Genomic DNA, 23,539 nt, shown 5'->3' on the forward strand with positions numbered 1-23,539 from the left:
ATTTAAAACCAGCAGCTTATTTAAAAGATTCTTTAGTTTCCAAGTTGTTGGAAAAATGTTATTTTGGTACTGAAACATTTTAATGTTCTGTATTTTTTAATACATTAAAAGTCTACTTGAAAATGTATTTTTTACTTTATGAGATGTTAAATGTGAGATTTCTTAAGATTTCAAGATATGCTAATTATTTTGCAGATATTAGCTTTAGTACAGTAAGTAACCAAAAGCATTTAAAAATGAGCATACCACCTTGTAAGGGGTCATTATAATCTGCTTCTTGTTTTATGTATAGGAAACTTTAAAGCGATTTAAAAACTACTCTATACAGATTTTTATAAATACCCGCTTTCTCATTTACGGGTAACATTAATTTAAAAGCTTTTTTAGATTTATCCTAAAGTGCCTGCTGCTGAATTTTATGCTAAAATACTGCTGTGGAAATTTCAATATCCCCCCCCTTTTCTTCCTAGTGTATGTTAAGAATAACTATTAAATTTAAAAAGTTTTCACACTGTAATTTATAAAAGTGCAGTAAGAACGTGTCTCTCTGCCCACTGTCTCCACGTGCAGACTGGAGGAGCTGGCCGTGATCTGTGCGGACTACGGTGTTCCGCACGTGGTCAACAACGCTTACGGGGTGCAGTCGTCCAAGTGCATGCACCTCATCCAGCAGGTGAGAGCTTAGAAAGAGCTTCAAGAAACGATGATTTTAATGTCTTATAAGATTATTACTTTGTCTTTCTTAAAATGTAAACTCTCTAGCATCCTCACCTTCCTGGAGCATTAGAAATTAGCATTTTATGGCCACACAGAAAAGGTCATTATTCTTTGATGGTAATTGGACTAAGCTTTGGTCAAGGCCAACGTGGAAGTACTTCAGTAGCTTATTTTTTGTGACTTTCTGAGAATGCTTCATTACCGGTATTCTCAGTTTTCTAATATACTGGATTATTGTCTTTTTTAAAAACTATATTGATGATTGATTCTGTATCTAATATTTAAGGAATCAGTGTATCTTATCATCTTGGGCTCGAAATGGCCTTACTTATAAACATTTTAGTGTGTAACTATGGAGTTGGCAGGGTTTAAAAAATGTAATGATTTTGTTTTTATAAGCATCAACTAGATCCTGGTCATCTGTTTTAGATTCGTGTTTTGAAAACGTGCTTGGGCATCCCATCCCGCTCAGAATAGGAATCTGGCCACAACCTGCAAGGCTTTGTGTATTCAGGCCTCTGCAGTTTCTCCGATTCATTTGCATGTGTTCTCTCTGCCCGCCCTCCCTGCCTGCCTGCACTCCCTCTCATCCGCCAGCTCTGGGCCTCATTGCCTTTTTTCTGTTCCTCCGCTGTGCCACATGCGTGTGCACTGCCCTGGGCTCGCTCCTTCTCATTCCTCTCCTGGGACTCCTCTTCTGAGACGTACACGGTTTCTTACGTCTCTTTCCGTCAGTGGGACTCTCTCAGACTCCCTATCTACAATAACAGGTTCCTGTTCCTTGCCTGCATCTTCCGTCTCCCTTTTTGTATTTTACCTGAAACATTGATTTTAAGGTACACATTTTCCCGCATCATAACATCCCTGAAATTTGGGTGTCTTAGAATCAGTGATGTCTTATGGTGTTAATTGGTAATGCTTTTTCTTACTTAGTGGTGTGGAAAATGTGGGTGCTTCTTAGTATTGATGACCTCTTGCTCTGTTTTTCATAGCACTTTGCAGCACTTGATAAGATGTTTATATTTTATTATCTAGTTATCGATAGTGACTGGAATGAGGGTTCTGTTAGGGAAGAGACTTTGTGACTTTGTTTTGTTCACGGTTATGTGTTCAGTATTTAAGACAGTATCTGGTACATAATTGATACCTGATAACTGGTTATTGAAAAATTGGATGAGTAACTAAAGTATGATATCTACTTACAATGATTATTTATACCGTATGAGGATGTGGATAGATATTATCCATGTATGGTGTGAGTTACATAATTTGTGTGCATGATGATGTTCATCACGTACTCAGTTTTGACACAAGTGGTGTGTGTGATGTGGGCAGGACTCACTCACAGATTATCTGTGACCTTGTCCAGTGTGGTGGTGAATGCTTCCTAGCACAGCAGATCCTATCTGGTAAAAAATTTTTGGGGGGTGTAGTAGTATCATCACTCGTAGAAATGTGGCTTATTGGATAGTATTAGCCAGTTTGCTTAGTTTTCTTACTGAAAGGTTATACCAGTTAGGATGCAATTGGCTGCAAGTGGAAGAAACCCAACTCACATCAGCCCAACTGGTGAGGAACTCCGTTAATTTACGTCACACGCGAAGTCCGGAGCCGGTGTGGGTGGTAGGCGTGTGAGGTCAGAGGCCGACTACTTACCATTTCTTTCATATCCTTTTTCATCGTTCCTGAACTTTTAAAGGAACTTTTTCATCACAATTCTAGACTAGATTATCTCCATTGTGAATGGTAGCTGAGAAAGGTTGTGTAATTCTCTACATTTGAAATCTTGAAAAACATTTTATTTCAGTGATTTGGTTTTTTTTAATTTCTAGCAGCCTCAGTTCTTTTGAAAGTTAAGCACATCAGTATGACTGAAAGCTCAGAAAGATGAGGAAGGAGTGGAATATCACTCATAAACCTGCACGCAAATATCCGTAATAGTTTATGCATCCATTTTTTCCTCATTTTTATATGTGTATTGCTCTTTTTCAATAGTGACAGTCATTGTGTACATTTAGTGTCAACTTTTTAAACTTAGTGCAAAAAATCTATTTAAATTTTATAGACATTTCTGTACTCTCCATATCCCTATGAAATCGTCATAATGACCATTTCAGTGATTCCAAAACATTCACTGAGATATTATATATATAACCCAGAAGGGCTTAGTGTTGTGGTGCCCAGTGTGTGATTTTGAATACTGGGAAATTTGGCAGCATAATTGGAGAGATTAAGACAAAGAAGATGAGTTCCAGGGTGTGCCGCAAAAGGTGCCATTGGAGCTGTGCAGCGTGAATGCCCTCCTTTGTCGTCGCCTCTCTGCATTTGTGGGGTGAAAATTTTAACCAGAAAATATTGGGTGAGTGATATTTAAATACAGCTGCTATGCTGTTACAGATACTGTATTACCTTCTAAAATTAGTGTTTAAAAAAACCGTGCTTAAACATTTTAATTTTCCCAAATTGGCCCTCACAGAGAGAGGTGTCGGCACTGTTGCTTTAAACTAAATAAATATTTGGGTCTTAACTGAGTGTGAGTTGGTTTCATGATGTTCTAGAAAATTAAATTTAGCTTTAATTCATCTCAATAGTTCTTCTTAGTGATATATATACCATTTATTGAGTACCCCCCATGTGTTGGCCATCCTGCTAGACTTATAAAGTTTATTAGCTTAATCCTAACAACTTAAGGTATACTTATTATTTCCGTTCTGTAAGTGAAGAAGCAAACTCAGAAGAACTAAGTGACTTGCCCAAGATCCCACAGCTACAAGATGGCCCGTGTAGTTCAGTGTGGCTTCAAAGCCCCATATTTTCCTTTAAAAAACAACGTGTTAAACTACACATACTTTCCTAAGAAGACAGCAGTATAGGAATCAGACGGTCAGGGAAGACAGGGCTGTAGCTACAGTGTGTCAGCTTGTGTATTTATGTTTATTTTGAAGATGCTGCCGCCCAGTGACGTAATGCTGAGCATAGAGGGCATTCTGGGCACACGAGTGGTTGAAGGTAACCCGAATGGCCTGTGCCTCTGTGCTAAACTGACTCTTTGAAAAGACTGATGGAGTGTGGATGGCAGGACAGGCTAGCCGAGAGGGATGTGGAAGTCACAAAACCGCCCAGGATTAATACTTTTAGTCAGAGTGGATCGTAAAGCTCCTGAAGTGTGGGGAGCAGTGGCTTCGCTTATTGGATCCTCTGTCCCCTTCTCTCTCTCTCTCCTTCGTCCCCTCCCTCTCAAAAATAAATAAACATTAAAAAAAACAATTTGGGAAAGTACATATTATACTCCTTGTTCACAGACCTAATGGTCAGTTCGTTCAACAAACATTTACAGGGTTCCCCTTCATGTGCCACACGTCAGGTTAGGCTCTGGGGATACAAAATCCTTGTCTTCATGGAGCAGAAGCAGACAGGAAACAGTAAGTATGATGGGTTTTGATAAACACTCCGGATCGGGAAGGGGGTGTCAGGTTAGATGGAGCGACCCAGAAAGCACTCGCCAGGAATTAACGTCTGAGCAGAGGCCTGAGTGATGGGAAGGAGTGAGCCGTGCAGCTCTCTAGAGTCCAGATGGAAGGTAACAGCAGGTGCCAGGACTCTGAGGCAGGGGTGTGCTCGGGGTATGCGAGCAACGGCACGGGGGCTAGTGTGGCTGGACCAGGGCCGGTGAGGGCGGCAGTGGTAGTAACGAGAACTGGGGTGTGTTACGGTTTGGGGTTTCACCCTTGGTACGGTCGTCAGCCATGAGAGGGTTTCCAGCAGGAGAGTGACATGTGATTTATGTTGTTTGTCCTTCTGGCTACTATGTGAGCCATAGACTGTCGGCAGGCAAGAGTGGAAGCTGTTGCCCATCTCACATGAAGTAAGCTGGTGGCTCAGGCCAGCGTGGTAGCCATTACGGTGTTAAGACATGGTTGGATTCGTGTATTTTGAGAGTGGCCCTTACAGGGTGTGCCAGTGAATCAGATGTGAGGGGCGAGGAAACGAGAATTCAGGACCCAAGGCTTTGGCCTGGGCAGTTGGAAGAACGGAACTGCCATGGGAATAATAGTTTATTTTATAAACATGAGCTCTTCCTCAGATTACCTGGGTTTTAGTCCCTGTTGTATCTTTGATCACCTGGGTGACTTTCAGGAAGGTGCTTTAGCTGCCTGGATTTGAGTCCCAGCTGTGACGTTAATATTATGTGTATTCGTGACCGTGGGCAGGTCACTTCAGTTTGATTGTGCCTTGATTTTCTCGTCTGTAAAATAGCTATTGTAGTAGCACCTACCGTACAGGGTTATTACGAGGGTTAAGACTGTGAAGTGCCTAGAACAGCGCCTGATGCACAGCAAGTTCTCAGTAAATGCTGGCGGAAATTATTCTGTCTGTTTTATTTGCTACCGCTGTCCCTAGAACCTTGGGCGTTGTTTGGCAGCTGATAGGGGCCCTAATATTTCTATTGTGACCAACAAGGAAATGAATGAGCTGACAACTGAGAACAGTTTCCTTCATAGAACATGCTCATATGATCCCTATTTTATTTAAGCCCTTTCAGCCTTCTGGCATTTTCTTCCCCTCCTCACTGATATCCTCTCACTTCAGTAAGAGTGGGTCTAGCTTGATTTCTTGTTTATTTTTTTTGCTAAGCAATTTATTAAACCATACTTGATGGATATTAACTAAACTTACTACGGTAATCACTTCATGACAAATGCATATATCAAATCATCATGTCGTGCACCTCAAACTTATACATTGTGTTGATTTTATCTCACTAAAGCTGACAAAAAGGGTTTTTCCACTTAAAAAAATGAAAAAACCCCCATACTTCCACATTTATTTGGAAAGTTTTGTCTTTTGAAAATATTTAGATAAACACTGAATATTTAGATACTCATTCTGTTTCTTTTGTTTATTTTTGAGATAGAGCGTGAGCAGGGGAAGGCCAGAGAGGGAAAGAGACACAGAATCTGAAGCAGGCTCCAGGCTCCGAGCTGTCAGCACAGAGCCCAATGCGGGGCTCAAACTCACGAACCTTGAGATCATGACCTGAGCCGAAGTCAGACGCCCAACCGACTGAGCCACCCAGGCGCCACCCCTCATTCTGTTTCTTTGATAAGACCATTTGTTTTTTGTGAGCCTGTTTGTTTTCTTGCCATAGAGTGTGGTGCCTTTTATGCTCTCTGGGCTTTAGTGATGAAGGCATTCTAGCAAAGTCCAGTGCAATGACAGTTCTCTTAGGCCCATGCACATGATTGAGGCTCTGTTTCTCTCAGGAGGCCTTGGACAGGACTGAAGTGTTAATAAGAGACAGCTCTTAACTGTTCCTCTTTATTTTTTGCCTTCTACTACTTCGTGTGCTGTTCAGTCATTTATTCTATTAGTCTGTGTATGCTTCTCGCTGTTTTCCTGTGATACAGCGAGATTTTCTTTGATCATAGTTTATGAGGAAATTAGAAGGGTAATAGGGAAAGGTTGAGATCAAGACAACATGCAGTAGCTTCCAAAGTAGTCTGCTTCCCTCTCCCGCGTCTGTGTTTCTCCTGATTGCCTGGATCTGGTCTCTTAGATTAGGCCGGCTGTCTGCTCCTCCTGTTCTCTCTGAGATATGGATGTGGAGAGAAAGTGATGATGAAGGTCAAATGTGGTTATAATATTAATAAGAATGTAGATTGTGAATACAGATTGAAAATCTGTCTCTACAGATAAAAAAACTATCTTGGTTGAAATTTAGATAGTATCTCTATTCTTAAGAGGAGAAAATTGGAGCACATTAGATAGAAGGTCACAGACTGCATTGGATGGGGAGAACTTAGTTTTTACATTTCTAGTAAGTTCAGTCTTCCGTTTTTCACTAGAATATTAGATTTTCACTTGAAGTTCATTTGCAGTGGAATGAGGGCATGTAAGATTATGACATTAGGAAACATGAGTTATGTAGAAACATTGCCAAGAGTATACAAAAAAGATTCCATTAGTTGATGTTAAAAATAAATCTTCTCTTGTTTGAACAGTGGTAGGAGCACAGACTGTCGCCGAAAGTGGTCGTGCGGGCAGCAGGTTACCCAGCATCAGAGAGAAGTGCGGTGCTTAAATGTGTGACTGACTGACTGGCAACATAGGTGGCTCACGTTCGTTAGATTACGGTGACCACTCGAACTCACAGAGGGTGTGTAAAGTTAGTTACTAGTTGCAGGACCCACTGTTGGCATTTATTGTCAAATAGAAGATCCCAGATGAGAGACAGGGAAGGAACCTACTCTCTTAGCCAACATTAAGGTGAAAAGCTGAGTTCTCACCTGAACTACTGTGGAAACCCTACCTTCCTCCCAAGTTGCTGTGAGGATTTACTGATTTTTTTTATATGAGAGCAGGTTGTAAACTATGAAGTGCTCTTTCACATAAAAGGAGCAGCATTTAAGAACTCATTTTAATACTTAAAAATCCTTTATTGGCACTGTTACAAAGAAAATTAGAATATTTGATTTCTGACTTTTCATGCATTATTTAGTGGTATTTATTTGTTGATAGCAGTTGTTGTCTCTTTTTCTAGAAGCCAGTCCGTAATACTGCACCTTGTTTCATCCTAGGGGGCTCGAGTTGGTAGAATAGACGCTTTCGTTCAGAGCTTGGACAAAAATTTCATGGTTCCAGTAGGTGGCGCTGTAATTGCTGGCTTTAATGATTCCTTCATTCAGGAAATCAGCAAGATGTATCCAGGTAAAAAAATCAGTTGTTCTTCAGAAAAAGTAACTAACAAACAAAAATTCCATTTGTACCTAGGCCACTATAATAAATCTTAATTTCTAAGGCTTTTCTCCCTTCTCAAATGTAACTTGCTTGTCTTATTTCAGGAAGAGCTTCGGCTTCACCTTCTTTAGATGTCCTTATCACTTTATTATCACTTGGATCAAATGGCTATAAGAAGCTATTAAAAGAAAGAAAGGTAAGTTTTCTCTTCAGGTATAAAATCACTCCCTTGACTAAAATGCTTCGACATTACTGGTGTTTTTCCCTTTTGGTGTGCCACCTGGTGAGCATAGCTGGTTAGTGTGGTCCTAGGGCATTTGCTCTGATCTGGAATCACTCCAGGGACTCTGTCCAGATGTGGTGAGAGATCCTGGACAGGTGAGTTTGCTTTTGCTTTTCTGAGAAACTCCTCCATCAGAGATTCTTATTAGTTTGGTAAAAACGAGTTCATTTATCACTTAAAGATAGAGGCTCTTGGAAAACAAATGTGCAGGTTTTTTTCCTTTTCGTTTTTGGAAGTCTGAAGACCTGTACAGGTGTGAGATGTCAGTCACAGGAGAAGGGACCAGGTCAGAAGTTAGCCAGCTTCTCTTTCTAAAATAATACATCTATCCCTTGCCATTACTGCACTGCTGAACTCATTGGTTGTTGGCTGTGAGAAGGAAAGTGACATTTGTGCTTGAAAACTAGACTTTGTCTCCACCACTAAAAACTAGCTTAATTAATTCAGGATAACTCCAGGATTGTAGACACAGACGGTGTTGGCAGGGCGGGTCAGACTAAAATGCTTTATTCATCTCCCATCTGGGAGCGCTAGAGGCCCCTGGGGCCGTGTTTGGATCTGCGTGCCTTCCCAACAAGCAGTAGCAATTGTAGTCCCTTAAATTACTCATAGTACTTCATGTATTTTAAGATGTTTTATATATGTTTTGATCCTCTTAACAGCCTTAGGAATGTGCAGCAGAAGTTGAAAACTTTCTTTTCCCAATTTTACTCTAGTCTGTGCACCCACCACCCAAAATAGTTCATAGGAAAATAATTGTTTACTTTATATTGTGAGGACCTGCCTTACTATTTACGTGATATGGGAAAAGATGGTCAAGATCACACGTGTGAGCTCCGCAGTGAGCTGCTACTGCGCACCTCGGAGAAGGAGGCCGACAGCTCTAGAGGCTGGCGGGGATCTCAAGCACGTAGGCCCCTCAGACATTGCTGGTAGGAACACAAGGCATTCAGCAACTTCGGAAAACACTTCTGCCGTTTTTTATAAAGTTAAACATATGCTACCGTGTAAACCAGCCAGCCCACTCCTAGCTCTTTAATCAAGGGAAATGAAAATTTTTGTCTGTACGAAAACCTATACCTGAATGTTCATAGTGATTTTGTTCATAATTGTCAAACCCTGGAAACAGCACAAATGTCCATCATCTGGTGCAGAAACAAACTGTGGTACATAATACTCAGCAATAAAAAGGAACAAATTACTGGTATGTGCAACAAAATACTGCTCTCAAAGTAATGGCCTTATATCAAATGAAATAAGCCATACTCAAAAGATGCATATTCTGTGGTTTCATGTATATGCCATCCTGGAAATGGCAAAACGTATCAGGACAGAGAAGAGACCAGCGGTTGCCAGAGTCTTGGGTTGAGCGACGGGGACTCGGGTCGTCAGCTGTTCTGCATCTTGAGAGTGGGAGCTTGTGTTTCTCCAAGCTCGTAGAAGTGAACCCTAAACACTGGGCCTCTGACACCTTACCGTATGTAAATTATGCCTCAATAAACTGAACAACCATTTCCAAACGATGAGAATAAAACTCCGGTTTGCTAAACTCCCTAAAGTGACCATCATGGTAATAGATTGTTGAAGCTAAGAGAAGTCCTCAACAAATCTTCCAAGGAACCTTTGCCGTGTGCCGGATGAGACCTGTTTACAGATGAGCAAAACTATCATCTGTTTGTATTGTTTGTATGAGAGTTTAGTTGTATTAGGTGCCCGTGGGCCTTAGCTCTCCTCTAACTGGTTGGTTCGCTATGGAAAAGGCATTTGAACTTGCAGAGTTTTTTGTGAGGTGTTTCTGTTCTCACTTTGCAGGAAATGGAAGGATAAAGAAGTAACATGGATGAGGTGAATTGTGGGGCACGGATTTAGCGCTAGGCAGTTGGGCCTTTATCTTAACCTCTAAACTCTGCTGCTTTTGTCTTATATGGATAAATAGTCTAGCCCGGTAGCTGTGTAGTTACCGTACGTAACTAGGAATCTGAAGACTTAGGTCTATGAATACACAAAGGAGGCAAAGACAATGAATACCTTTAGGAACCCTGGCCAAGAAAGCTCAGCGGTATTTTAGAAAGGATGTAAGGTATTTGTGCTGAATCAGTGTTTATGGGGAGCTGCCCCTCTGACTCCAGGTGATCCCAGTGGGACCGTCAGGTACAGTGTCCCTTCCTCCTTTTGTCAGAGTGGCGGGCACATAAGCCAGCTAGCATGGTTCACAGGTGGGTGTGTGGAGGTCTATTTCTTCCAGCAGATTTGATAGATTCTTTAGTCAGAGAGGGTTTGCTGCTTTGCAGATAGTAAACCATAAGGATATGATCTTACTACTCACCTGCCATATTTCTGGCCTCACCAAGAAAGCCTTCTTGAGACCAGAGGATATAAGAGGGAAAACAGCCGTGCCTGCTTGTAGCCTTGGCTGTGAGATGAACCAACACATTCCTTTTTGTTTTAAACTAGATTTCTGACACTGATGCTTTTGATTCCTCTTATGCCCTTGAGTCCTTCATGTTTCCTGACATTCGTTTCCTCCTTTTCCCTTCTGCTGCCACTGCTCCCTAGCTCAGGCCCTTACCAGGTCACCCCTGGATGGCAACAGGGATATACTAATTCTCCTTCCGATCCGTAGCCTACTCACATTTGCTATGTGGTAAATGAGTGCCAGATTAATAAAGTTCTTTAAGTAATTCTGCTTTGAGTTCTGGTTGCCTGCAAGACAGAGTCCCTACTCCTTAGCCTGCCATCATGATCCTTTGTAGTCTGGCCCCCGAGTTACGCTGGCGGTATTGGACCTTGCTTGTTGATTCAGGCAAAGAGATGTTTATGCATAGGCTCTAAAGTTAACAACAATGAGACTCACGTAGTCCCTACCCGCAACGGAAGTTATAGTCGAGGGAAATCTGGATATTAAATAAATAATTAAAAAATCTGTTTGGCTTTATGAAAGGACAAGCAGAAGAGAGCATGTTCACCCAGCCCAGCTGGGGCACCTAACCCAGTTTGGGAAGGCTCGGGGAAAGCCTCCCTGAGGACGTGGCATCTGTTCTGTGAAAGAACAACTTGTGCATTTATTAGACTCTTCTGGTGTCGTCATAAACTAGGGGAATGGCTAAAATAACTACAACTCTTCAGGGTGTTTTCTGGAAAGTTCACTTACTTATTTTGACAGAGAGAGTGCAAGCAGGGAAGAGACAGAAAGAGGGAGAGAGAGAATCCCAAGCCAGCACCTGTTGTGGGGCTTGAGATCATTACCTGAGCCAAAAATCAAGAGTCAGACACTCCACCGACTGAGCCACCTAAGTGCCCCACTTACAGGGTATTCTAGACTGAGTGTAGAAAGCAAAGTCCTGTGCAGTTCCAAGAGAGTTGGTTCTAGATCACTTCATAAAATTAACTTTCCTTTAGGATAAATTCAGATTCAGTTAGGTCTGGAGTGGGGTTCAGACAACTGCATTCTGAACAAACTTTCCTGATGAATCTGGAGTGCATCCTAGTTTGAAATCCACTACTTTGGGGGCACATAGGTCACTCGTATCTGTGACAGGAAGTGGGAGGAGAGACATAACACAGGTAGATAATATTTTATGGAGTTTAAGATGGACTGTATAAATACCCCCAAATATCAAAGCTTTAAAAATACAACTTGTTAGTTATCTGTTTCTGATCTCTTTAGTTGTCCTAGCTGTAGTCTTTTCTTGTCGTGTTGTTGCTCTTTGCCTTTTAATGGTCCCTCTGCAGATTTGTTTAAAAATTCATTTTTGGAAATATAATATCTCTGATAAGACTGTTACATCAAGTTTTAAGTTAGATATTCAAAGATTAATGTTTATCATATAGATAGAAACTTTAAAAAAATTTTTAATGATTTATTTTTGGGGGGAGGCGTGCTGTGCAGAAAGAGAGAGGGAGACACCACAGAATCTGAAACAGGCTCCAGGCTCTGAGCTGTCAGCACGGCGCCCGACACAAGGCTTGATCCCGTAACTGTGAGATCATGACCTGAGCTGAAGTCAGAAGCTTAACCAGCTGAGCCACCCAGGCGCCCTACAATTTTAAAAATTTTTATATGCTGTTATAGTCTCAAATAAGTTGTACTGTTCAGTATTTATTTCTGTTCTTCAATTGAAACTGTATATTATAATAGCTAATAAAATTATGTATTTGCTGTAATATAAGCTAATATCCATCTTGAGGGATGTTATAGTTAAGTTTATTTAATTAGCATGTTAAACTGATTACCTGAGTGCGTACCCCCCAGAAATCACCATCAGGGATGCGAAATGAGACTTGGTCCTTGGTGATGGGGTGTGGGGGGTGGTCTGGGAGATAGTGCCCACCTTGGAGTTTGCGTTCATCTCTCCGGGCTTAGTGTCCTTGGCTTGAGGTACTAGATGCACATCAGATGTTGGCTGAATGAACTAATGGGAGGTATTAGGGAACATCTAGGTTTAGCTTGGCATGCTCCTCTCTTGTTTTACACAGAATAAGGATCTTTCAATTAGAGAGTAAATAACTTTTTGATACTGATTCGCATTATGAATTAGATGCTCTTCTAGGAATATTTCTCAGTATTTCTCAAAATTCACAGTAATTTGTGAAAAGGAACGAGTTAAAGGGTGATAACCTGTTGTGTGTCAACAGGTGCTGTATCAGGGTACTCCTCTTTCAAATTTCTTCCTTAACCGTAGGATTTTGGAATTGTTGATTTCAGAAGGGGTCTGTCATCTCTTTGGAATCTAAGAATTTCCGTGATGCCATGATTTCTTCTGACTTTTGACATTTAGGGTTTGACTTTAAATTTTTCAGCTGAATTTAGAGGATTCCAAACACCCATGCGTGCATATGTTCTGCTCAGCATAGAAAATCCACCTGCTTTGAGAATGACGTGTAGGGATATGTAGCTTAACAAGTGAACACGTCCAGCGGGCAGCCCCGCTCTGCTTCTCTTTGGGACTTTGTTCTTTGTTGATCATTGAATAAATATTTTACAGGACTAATTTTATGTCTAGTGATATTTATAACTTGGATGACTCTATCTCACATGTCAAGAAGTACCTCTCTTTGTAACATCCAGAATGATGGTCTTCTTTTCATTTCATCTGGATGGAGCAGAGTGGAATACACAGAACGACAAGAATAGGATTATAGCTACGGGGTATTAGCTCGTGTCTGTGAGCATCCGGCCAGCTTGTGTTAGTTATCATAACCAGGAGACTCTGTTAGTAGGGTAAAGCAGGTGGGTGGAAAGTTAGCATTTTTATGAATGTTTGCTCTATGCCAAGAACTCTGTTAGGCTTATCATATTCATTATTTCATGTACTACTTAAAGCAAGTTCATGAGGTAGGTGTGATCCCCATCTTAGAGATGAAATTGAAGCTCGAAGAAGTTAAGTACTTATCCAAAGAGCACACGAAGAGCCAGAAGGGCTGTGAAGTCCAGGTCCGTGTGATTCTAAAGCCTCTGCACTTTGTGCCTTACCACACTCCCTTCCCACTGCTTCCAGTCCATCGGCGCATTGGGAGCGCAGTTTCCGGCTCTGTGCTATGAACGAGGGCCATGGAAACGACGGTCTCGCGACCCTCTCTTCTTAGCTACTGGAGGTATATAAAAACCTCAAAGACTAATGTTTAAGCTTCTTTGTATAAAATTTCTTAGAGACTACCTGTAGTAGTCTTCAGAGTATTAGCGTGCTCCTTTGAGAACTCCGACATTGTGAGTGAATAAAAGTTTACCCCTTAACACCCTCATTCAACAGGCAGGGCTTTTCTCTGAAAAATGTGGATGTCCTCTGTAAATCATAATTGCATATATGTAGCATAAATATTGGTTTTTTACTGGATTTGTTGCAGAAGTAAGGGCCTCTTTTGTTTAAATGGACTTGCTTTTGAACTGTGAAAATTTAATCGTGATAGTTTATCGGTAGCTCTGGAGAAGCTGAGGTAAAGTTATTCTGCTTCAGCCAGAACTATTTATATAGCATCACTGTGAGCTCCTTTTTATATTAGCGGTGTTATTGCGTACTAAAAAAGGAGTGTTAAAAGAAAACTTAGGATTTTTTTAATTCTGTGCCCTTATTCACCACAATGATATTTTTAGAGGTTATTTCATCTAGTATATCTCTTCAGAAAGTGCTTTATCTTTTCACAGTAGAGGCGGACAAGAACTCAGCTTGAAGCCATTCCTTCTCAAGCCTTCTTTTTTGAAGGGTGAAAGGATCAGAGAGAGTGGCACTTTGTGTGTGAATTGAACCTCTGCCCTTCGCCCCTTCCTGATCAACACATCTGCTTCACCGAGGAGAGAGAGGGCCGTGAAGTTAACTGAAGAGGCCTTTAAGAAAGGGGTTAAACTTTAAGACATCCTTCCTCTGGGTTTCTCTCTGCAAAAAGAAGGATCAGTCTTAGAAGTTTCTCCTCACTTCTGTTTGCTTCCAGAGAAGGCCATCATTCTGCTTAGCTTTCCTTCTAGAAGAGTGCTTTGCTGACCAGGGCACGCACGTAATCATTGCTCGTTGCAGGTGTCTGCTGAGTGGGACCAGGGTGCGCGAGGAGAGAGCGGAATGGCTGCCCCGGCGGCTGGTGCTGGCTCGCTGGGCTTAGAAGACAAGCTAAGTTCTGAAAGAACATCAGACATGCAGCTCTTGGCGCTGTCCTGTAACAAAGCTAAGTGTGGACACACGAGTAGATTTGCAGCCCTAGAAGTGGAGTAGCTGAATTTCAACCAAAGTGTCAGATCGCAGGCCTGGTTTCGGGGCCTCCACAGAAGCATTTTGAAAGCAGGGCGCTAGCCTGGGGCGCAGGGCCTGGGGAGTGTGCCCGGGGCCCCTCGGCTGGCCCCGGCCAGAGCAGCGGGTTGCATTCGGAGCTGCACTGGGGGGCCTCCATGTGCTGGGTCTGTACCTGCTGTCCGTTGTCTGTCTACCCTTTCATGGTGCTGTGCACGTGTTAGGCCACTTGTTATGTTTCCTGTTTGATCTATTATCTACTTTGTAAGATATGTTATAATAATTTCTGAAGCCCTATTTTCATCTTCTAACACAAAACAGTATGTTTCAAAAAACATGATTACATAAGATATTTTCCCTTAAAATTTTGTGAATTATGCACATTTGGGGGTTATGAGGAGGGATAGGCTAAACGTTGGGCTCTACAGCTGCAAATCAATTTGCAAAAGGCCACGTGAAAGATGATGCTTAATATAACTCAGCTTCGCTTCCATGAGCATCTTGAACTACGGTGTAAAGTTTTGTATTTTTATTCTAGAAATATAGCTGACATTAGCATTCAGGTATGCAGTTCAGTTTATCTCTAGTGAAGAGTCCTTTAAAATTAAGTTAAATACAGCACAAAAGACATTGAAAATCAATAATATTTCATTTCTTTTAAGTAAGATCTTTCTATATACATTTGCTTTGGGTGCTTATAAATTTCTCCCTTTACCAAAGTATTTTATAATAAATGTCAGTTATAGATTTAACTGTGGCAAAAAAAAATAGTGCAGGTTTTGTAGTACCTTCAATATATCAGGAAAAAATTGCTTAGCTAAGTAGCAGTGTAGGAAATAGTGATACAGTCTCCTAAACGATATTTTTTAAATGTAGTGATATTAATGGGAGAGCATTGAGGACCTTGACCTGCCAAATACTGTAGGATTCAGTATCTTGTGTGTTAAGATGTTTAGGCTTCTTTGCCTATTGGATTACCTATCATAACCCTTTACACAAAGTATTTGCAGATGGAGGTGAACTTGACTCACAGATGTTTTCTTTTGTGCCTAATTACTCCCATACTACTTACATGTAGGATTTAGTTACCTTAGCATTATGTTTGTGGTCTAAAGATGTTAGTTGTAGGTAAACCTGAATTCTAGTGGTATTGGTAACTGGTAGGACTGGATAAAACTGATTTGTTAAAGTACTAGAAATTGAGTATTAGGAGCATCTCAGTTTTTTAATAGTCATGTATGCATCAGTAAGTTTAAAAGCACCCTCTAGGAGTATTACTAGGGAAACATTTCCTCTTTTTTTGGAAATAGCTAAGTACAAATATGCACATACTAATTACTCATCAGGTTTCTTAGTTTACAAGTGTGACCACATTGGTGATTATTGGGGTAGCCATACTAGACAGAATAATATTTTGCATTTGTCCTCACCACTGAAATAAGTATTTTGCAGTGACTCTAAGGGTGGAAAACGTAGGAGTCTATAAAAGGTATTTCCTAGCTATCAGATTTCTTTCTGCTTACCAGAAGTTGAATTTGAGACTAAGAGAATTAGACAGATGCAGATTAAGACTTTGGTGTATAATACAGATTATAAAAAATCAGCAGTTAACATCTAAATTAAAATGTGACTGCTTTTTTCTTTTTTAAACAATATAGAGCATTTAAATTAGTGACCTAGTTACTTTATAGTAGATGAAAATAAATAAATGAAATCCAGAAATTCTACTGTTCATCAGTACTGGCATAGTACTAAAAGATTAGAAATTGTTCCAGTTGTCAGAAAAACTCTTGATCTTTGCATTCCATTTGATTCTCTTACTGTTTCACCTTCTGAAGTGATTATCAGAACAGTAGTTTAAGAAGGAGGGGCCAGGAAGTCTTTATATGTTTAAGAAAAGTTAACTAAACAGCTCTTTACAGTTTGTAAATGGTGATGACATTTGCTTCCTTAATTATTTCTCTACACTATTTTTTTAAATGTTTATTTTTGAGCGAGAAAGAACATGAGTGGGGGAGGGGCAAATAGAGGAAGGCACAGAATCCAAAGCAAGCTCCAGGCTCTGAGCTGTCAACACTGAGCCCGAGGCAGGGCTTGAACTCATGAACTGTGAGATCATGACCTGAGCTGAAGTTGGACGTTTAACTGACTGAGCCACCCAAGCATCCCTACACTATTTTTTAATGAAAGAGAAAGGCTTATTACATCTAACAGTAACATTTCCTTGTAGCTTCATTAGATATGACTGACATGGATGTTAACTTTTTTAATTTAAAAAAGTCAGCTTATTTTAGTTATCTAAGATTTCACAATTCTGACATGCTGAGAGAATTGATCTTCTAGCCTAAAAATTTAAGAATGACTACTAGTTAAAAATTTTTTCAGGTCAGAGTACAAAATATACTGTGTCAGCAAGGGTAAAAATGTCTGTGGTCTTAAGTAGACTCATTAATAATTAACAAACTTTGTAGGACTTTTCCTCTTCTTAATCTCAACAAAAGGTGGATTGAGTAGGCCCAGACTATCCAACCCTTACCTTAGAGAAAACTGAAGCTGTTTTTGCAGCCTTCCAAATAGAAGTATCATTCCCTGCTGTCAGCACCTGGGTGCTTTGTTGGCCCTTTATTATGTGTTGTTTTTTTTTTTTAGTTGAAAGACAGTTGTATTTCAAGGAGTTGAACATATAGCAGTCCCATTATACATTTCGGCCTAGATTTTCTTTCTTTCTTTTTTTTCTTTTATAATTTATTGTCAAGGTGGTTTCCATAGAACACCCAGTGCTCATCCCCACAAGTGCCCTCCTCCATGCCCATCACCCCCATTCCCCTCACCCCCACCCCCATCAGCCCTCAGTTTGTTCTCAGTGTTCAAGAGTCTCCACTGGTTTGCCTCCTTCCCTCTCCCCAACTATTTCTCCCCTTCCCCTCCCTCATGGTCTTCTGTTAAGTTTCTTATGTTAGACTTATAAGTGAAAACATATGGTATCTGTCTTTCTCCACCTGACTTACTTCGCTTAGCCTGACACCCTTGAGTTCCATCCACATTGCCACGAATGGCCAGATTTCATTCTTTCTCATTGCCATGTAGTATTCCATTGTATAGATAAACCACATCTTCTTGATCCATTCATCAGTTGATGGACATTTAGGCTCTTTCCATGATTTGGCTATTGTTGAAAGTGCTGCTATGAGCATTGGGGTACATGTAGAGTTTATGTGTTTGGTTGTGGCTGGAGGAGGTCAGTGCAAACGGGCTTCTTCAGGAAAGACTTATTTGGTCAGGTTTTTATTTCAACACTTTATAAAGGGCTTCCTAGAAGAAAGTATAATTTTAGGTCAAACAGTTGCCAATTTAAGATTTATTTATTAAACTCTGTTAAACTGCTTACATACATGTGCACATGAAACTGTACTTTTAAAATATCTTTGTTTTATTTTCTACTATTAGGTATACATCATTTTCCAGAGTAGGATCAAGAATACAATTTTTTATTTTCAGTTGCTATATTCTTTTGAGTTGAGGGAGTTGTTAATTTTGAGTTTGTGCAATTTAAAGGAAATGCATTTTAAACTACTTTTTCCTCTGTTACTCACATACTAAAAGTAAGGCACATTTTTCTTGGTGTTTGGCAAACAGTGGTGAAGAACACAAAGTCCCTGCTTTCAAGTTTTCCCATTTGAGTAGATGGTCACGGGAAGTATTCATTTAAGCTAATAAATGAAGCAATTTCAGATTGTGATAAGTACAGTGAAGAAACCAAAATAGGTAGTGGTTGTAGGAGGGAGACTGGGAGGACTTTAATAGGCAAATAATAAAGGGAGGGCTTATCGAATGTTCTGGGAGAAGCACTGTCTTGAGTCTAGAGGAAGCCGGCGCGAAGGTTCTGATACTAGAATGAACTTGGCGTGTTCAGTGGTGGGAAAGAAGGCTGATGTGGCTGGCGCTGTACTAAATGGGGAATGACAGTTGCTGAGGTGGGCATGTTGGCTGGGCTACATCATTTGGGGCCTTATAGGTGAAGAGTTTGGTTTTTCGGTACTTACGGAAGGGAATCATTGGAAGGACGTGATCTGATCTATGCTTTTGAAAGACTGCTCTGGCCTCTGCATGCAGAACAGATTATAGAGGGGCAGGAAAGTCAACAGAGAGATCATTTAGAATCTGCTGCTCGGACCAGAGTAGTAGCCCTGGAGGTTCTGAAGAGAGCTTGGATTTGTGATTGCTCCATAATGGCCCCAAAGCAGGAAATAACCTTTCTTTACCTGAATCCTGTGGTTTCTGATCATTGTGGCAGCTTTGAATCTCACTATACTGTAACAGAGGAAAGAAATGGCTCCCAGGGCACAGCGGTGAGCTAATTTACAGCACAGACATCACACCAAACAGATTTTGTCTTATTAAGTCTGTCAAGTTTCAGTAAGCATTTTTTGATTTTCTTTAAATGGAGCGCTTTGGGGACACCTGGCTGGCTCAGTCGGTAGAATGTGCAACTCTTGATCTTGAGGTTGTGACTTTGAGTCCCATGTTGGGTGTGGAGATTACTTAAAAATAAAATCTTAAAAAAAGAAATAAATGTAACATTTTGTTGTTGCAGGAAATGTTTTCATATTTGTCCAGCCAACTAAAGAAGCTGTCAGAAACCTACAATGAAAGACTGTTGCATACACCTCACAATCCCATATCTTTAGGTAATACATTTTTCTTAAGAAAAAAAAGTTAGTGCTTCATAACCATCCCCAGCAGAGACCTGGTATTTCTAGAAAGAGTATGAATTCTCTCTGGTTACAATGACATTTCTAAATTCATTACATTATTAATTTGTAAATTGAAAAAGTTTAGTTAGCCTTTAGAAATGCTTTCATGTATTCCTGAGATAAAAAACTATACACTGGAAAGAATCCATATCAATATTAGAATATACAGAAAAAGATATTTTAACTCCTGCTTCTGACCAAATTCATTTAATCACTAGTAAGAACTCTATAAAAATTTTTAAAAGTTTTTTGCTATTTAACAAAACACCATAATGTTAGAAATTAAGTCTGTATTGCTTTTAATGCTGCGATTATTTTCCTGAGTGTTTTTGTGTTCGACAACTCCGTATTTATGATAATTTCCTTTGTAAAAAGACTATATTTTTGGCATGTAGTACAAAGGCTACTAAACAGGTTAATACGAATGTTGTCTTTTATGCATTTAGCTTTTAACTTATAATTTTCCCCTTTTGTGAATATGTATATATGGTAGAATATGCTTCATATTTCATGTGTAACCGAGGAAAATCAGGAAACAATCATTTGTACCTGAAGCCATTTTCAGGAGTTGGCATCCATGGAAAACCAATATATAATAATTACATATGCCCCCAGTATACAAAACCCACCCCGTTTAGTCCTGTGCTGGCTTATGTGATAGAAGATGATATGGTGTGGTTTGAATCCCAATTCTGCTATGTGCTAACCTCTCCCCTCCTTTCCCCTGCCTACGTAAAATAGAGATAGTGATTCCTCACCTGCAAAATGGTTAAAGAATGGTTGAGATTTTATTCGTAAAGTATCTGGCATGGTGAGTCAAGTCCTCAGGAAATGGTAGCTAGTAGTGGTGGTGAGAACATAGTTTTCCCACATGACCTCAGAAAGATTGGTCTCATTTACATATGCAGAAGTTGATCTTATATAGTCTAATATATGGGCTGAAAATATCCCACATTCTCATTTTATAAGTTCTCAAAACATGGTTGATTTTGAATACATTGTCATATTGATCATGTCATTCATTGTTCCATCTATTTAATTGGAAAACTCTTCATTTCTGATTCTGAGTACGTTAGTTTATATTAACAAATTTTTGTCTGGTATGCAAACACATTCTTGTAATATTAAGTGCATTAAAGTGAAATCATGCCACTTGAACATCAATAAAAAGTAGTATCTCCATGCCAGTTACAAGAAGATAAAGAATATATGATACCTTTTGTACGAGGCTCTTAGAGTAGTCAGAGGCCTAGAGACAGAAAATAGAACGGTGGTCACTGGGGGTCCAGAGGGCAGGGCAGGATGGAGACGTGGTGTTTCCGCCTTGCAGGACGGCAGGAGTTAGGAGGATGGGTGGAGGTGACCGCCGTGCAACTGTGTGGATGTGTTCAGTACCACCGAGCTGCACACTTAACAGTGGTTAAGATGATAGATTTTGTGTCATGTGTATTTTAACACATGCACACACACACACACACACACACAAGCTAGGTCTCCATCATCGAGTGCTTATTTCTTGAGTGATCGTGTGCTGGTGAACCAAGGTACATTGGGATCCTTTTTTCTCTTTCAGCCATGACACTTAAGACACTAGGTGAACACCAAGACAGAGCTGCCACTCAGCTTGGCTCAATGCTGTTTACCAGACAGGTTTCTGGAGCCAGGTGAGTATGTCTGCAAGACGCCTGGACTTCTCTGGCTTTTCCAAATTACCTTTGAGAAGGTCCCTTTCCTTGACATAGTCCCCCATGTGTATCCGCTGGGCTACCTCTGAGCTTTCGTCAAGAGTGAAAGGAAGAAGGGACGGAAACTTGTGCTGTGAAAGCCCGCTGGCGACAGCCTCAAGAGGACTGGGGTCTCGGCCGTCTCCAAGAGCTACAGAAATAATGTTCCATCGCCCCTCTCTACACATTTTCATCTTTATTCTCCTTTGTTAGATAATCTTCAGTGGTGTCACATTAGGGTATTAGAAATAAGTCATCTTCATTACTAAATTTAGATGAAAACATTTTTAAGGAAAAAACCATTTCCTGAACTACAAAGGTTATGCAATTCTTGTCTAAGTACTACCTTTGACAAATGTACTTTTTGCTCTTATATATACATGACTTAAAGATGAATTTCATTTTTCATTTTATATTTGATGAGGTCAGGAAAAAGTGACTTGAAAAGAAATATCTTGCCCTAAGTACTCTTCTTTACATGCCTCTATGAAAGAATTTCTCTCTTGACTACCAGAGATTAGAGATTTCACATCAAAGGACAACTTTTTAAAAGGAAACAATCTTAGATTAATTCAGCTCTTACCTTGATGAGCTCTGTCTGTACACAGCATGGTTTTGATGCTTCTAAAATGGTTTTCCTGGCCTTGCTGTTAGTGTTGCCACTGTTTTTCTTTTTGTTTAGGTTGATAATTGACTTTTTTTTAAGTACTGGTAGATACCTGCTTATATCAAGTATGCCATTGAAATCTAGCTTAAAACGTGCACATGCCATTACTGAATGTTACTGATTGTTGGCCATCATCCACTGTAAGCACGTACATAGTTTTTTCTGGATTGTTGCTTTAGAGCTGACCATTGCACAGCACAGATCGAATAGGTGTGATTTTAGTTTGTTGATTTTTTGAGGTGATACACAGCAATTAACCAAAGTGGCTTGACTTAACATTCAGTATTTCATTCAAGTATGTACATGTGAAGTCAGATTCCATATTTGGTACCAAAACAGAAATACTTTTCTTTTTTCTCTTTGAAGAAGGTGCAAAGGTATTTGTATTTCCTAGAGGTTCTGGCTCTTTAATAGAAGATAAGTAAATGGTGATCTCCAGGCAGTACTTTTCTACGTAAAATAGCAATGTATTGTATTCATAGGCCATGATTTCATAGGCCATGATTTATGACTGTTCTCAAACTTCTTAATAAGTAGGTACAAGGCTTAGTAACACAGACATCTTTTCGTTTATGAGTGACACTCTCTTAACATCACCAGACATAGTAAATTGCTAAATCTTTTCTCTTTCAGGGTTGTTCCTCTTGGGTCTGTGCAAACCGTGAGTGGCTACACTTTCCAAGGCTTTATGTCACATGCAAATGATTACCCTTGTGCCTACCTAAATGCTGCAGCAGCCATTGGAATGAAGACACAGGATGTGGACTTGTTCATAAAGAGACTTGACAAGTGTTTAAAGGCAGTTAGGAAAGAACAAAATAAAGAGAGTAATGTATCTGGAGTTGACAATTACGACAAAACTGAAGATGTGGATATTGAAGAAATGGCTTTAAAACTAGATAAGGTGCTTCTTGACACATACCAGAATTCTTCATGACATGTGAGAGGTTTCTCTTGGATAATTTGAAAGAAGTCATCAGGCTACAGTACAAATAAGTGATTTAAAGACAAAACCTGAGGTTTTTGAATTGAGAATTTCGTGCAGAATGGTTGGTGGAGGAATAGAATGTGATTTGAGCTAGCCACTGATGACTGTTGCTATGTTTTCTTATTCTCAGATGCCTCAGCCATTATGATCCTTAACAGATAGTACACATTTAACATTTTCCTAATTGTTACAGCATTTGTCAGTTAACTATTATGATTCAGATAATTCTTACTAACATGACAGTAAAATTTCTTCTGATTCTTTTTGAAATGTATGAATTGCTTTCTTCTAGCCATTCTCTACCATTCACAGATTAGTTATGTTTCTGGTCACAGAGACTATAGAAAGATTTAATGCTACTATTCACAAGATGTTGATGTGTGTGAGTCACAGTGTACTGTGAAATGGACATTGCCCAGGAAGCAGAGTCAAGGTGTAAACTGTAATTTTCACTCGGTACCAATTTTTCTCCACTGGGGATGATTTGGTTATGTCTAAGCAGCACCTGGGGACATTTTTGGGTGTCACAACTTGTGGAGTGTGGTTGACATCTAGGGACTGAGGTCAGGGGTGTACCCTCAACACCGTAGTGTGGACAAGACAGCTTCCCCAAACAAAGAACTATCCAGCCCCGAATATCAGAAATACTGAAGTCGAGAAACCCTACTTGAAAGTAAACGGACTCCTCAAGTAAAGAAGTTTGCCGTAGCAACTTTAATTATTCGGTAGTGCTTCAAAGAAGAAAGCTCTATAAATGTTATCAAATTATACAGTGTTAGACTCTTTTTGAAAAAGTATATTTATTTATTTTGAGAGAGGGAAAGAAAGCATGAGTGGAGGAGGGGCAGAGAGAAAGGGGGAGAGAGAATCCCAAATAGGCTCTGAGCTGTCAGTGCAGAGCCCAAAAGGGATTCGAACCCACAAACTGAGATCATGACCTGAGTTGAGGCCA

The 23,539-nt window shown here is 40.1% G+C and overlaps 1 protein-coding gene across 3 annotated transcripts in view; it reads left to right on the forward strand.

Moving 5' to 3' along the window:
• Window positions 1–22,857, forward strand: part of SEPSECS (Sep (O-phosphoserine) tRNA:Sec (selenocysteine) tRNA synthase) — a 32,705-nt gene extending 9,848 nt beyond the window's left edge. For 2 of the 3 annotated variants that reach the window (XM_029947987.1, XM_029947995.1), the window contains exons 6-11: window positions 571–673; window positions 7,296–7,425; window positions 7,560–7,651; window positions 19,049–19,142; window positions 20,782–20,872; window positions 22,233–22,857. In XM_029947987.1, the coding sequence (XP_029803847.1) occupies window positions 571–673; window positions 7,296–7,425; window positions 7,560–7,651; window positions 19,049–19,142; window positions 20,782–20,872; window positions 22,233–22,536 (814 nt within the window). In that variant the 3' untranslated portion in view covers window positions 22,537–22,857. Of the gene's footprint in view, window positions 1–570; window positions 674–7,295; window positions 7,426–7,559; window positions 7,652–14,247; window positions 16,487–19,048; window positions 19,143–20,781; window positions 20,873–22,232 lie in introns of those variants that run through there. The other variant, XM_029948001.1, reaches the window with a different exon arrangement.
• Window positions 22,858–23,539: the final 682 nt, after the last annotated feature.

Source organism: Suricata suricatta, chromosome 1, assembly GCF_006229205.1.
Source record: "Suricata suricatta isolate VVHF042 chromosome 1, meerkat_22Aug2017_6uvM2_HiC, whole genome shotgun sequence".
Lineage (NCBI taxonomy): Eukaryota > Metazoa > Chordata > Mammalia > Carnivora > Herpestidae > Suricata > Suricata suricatta.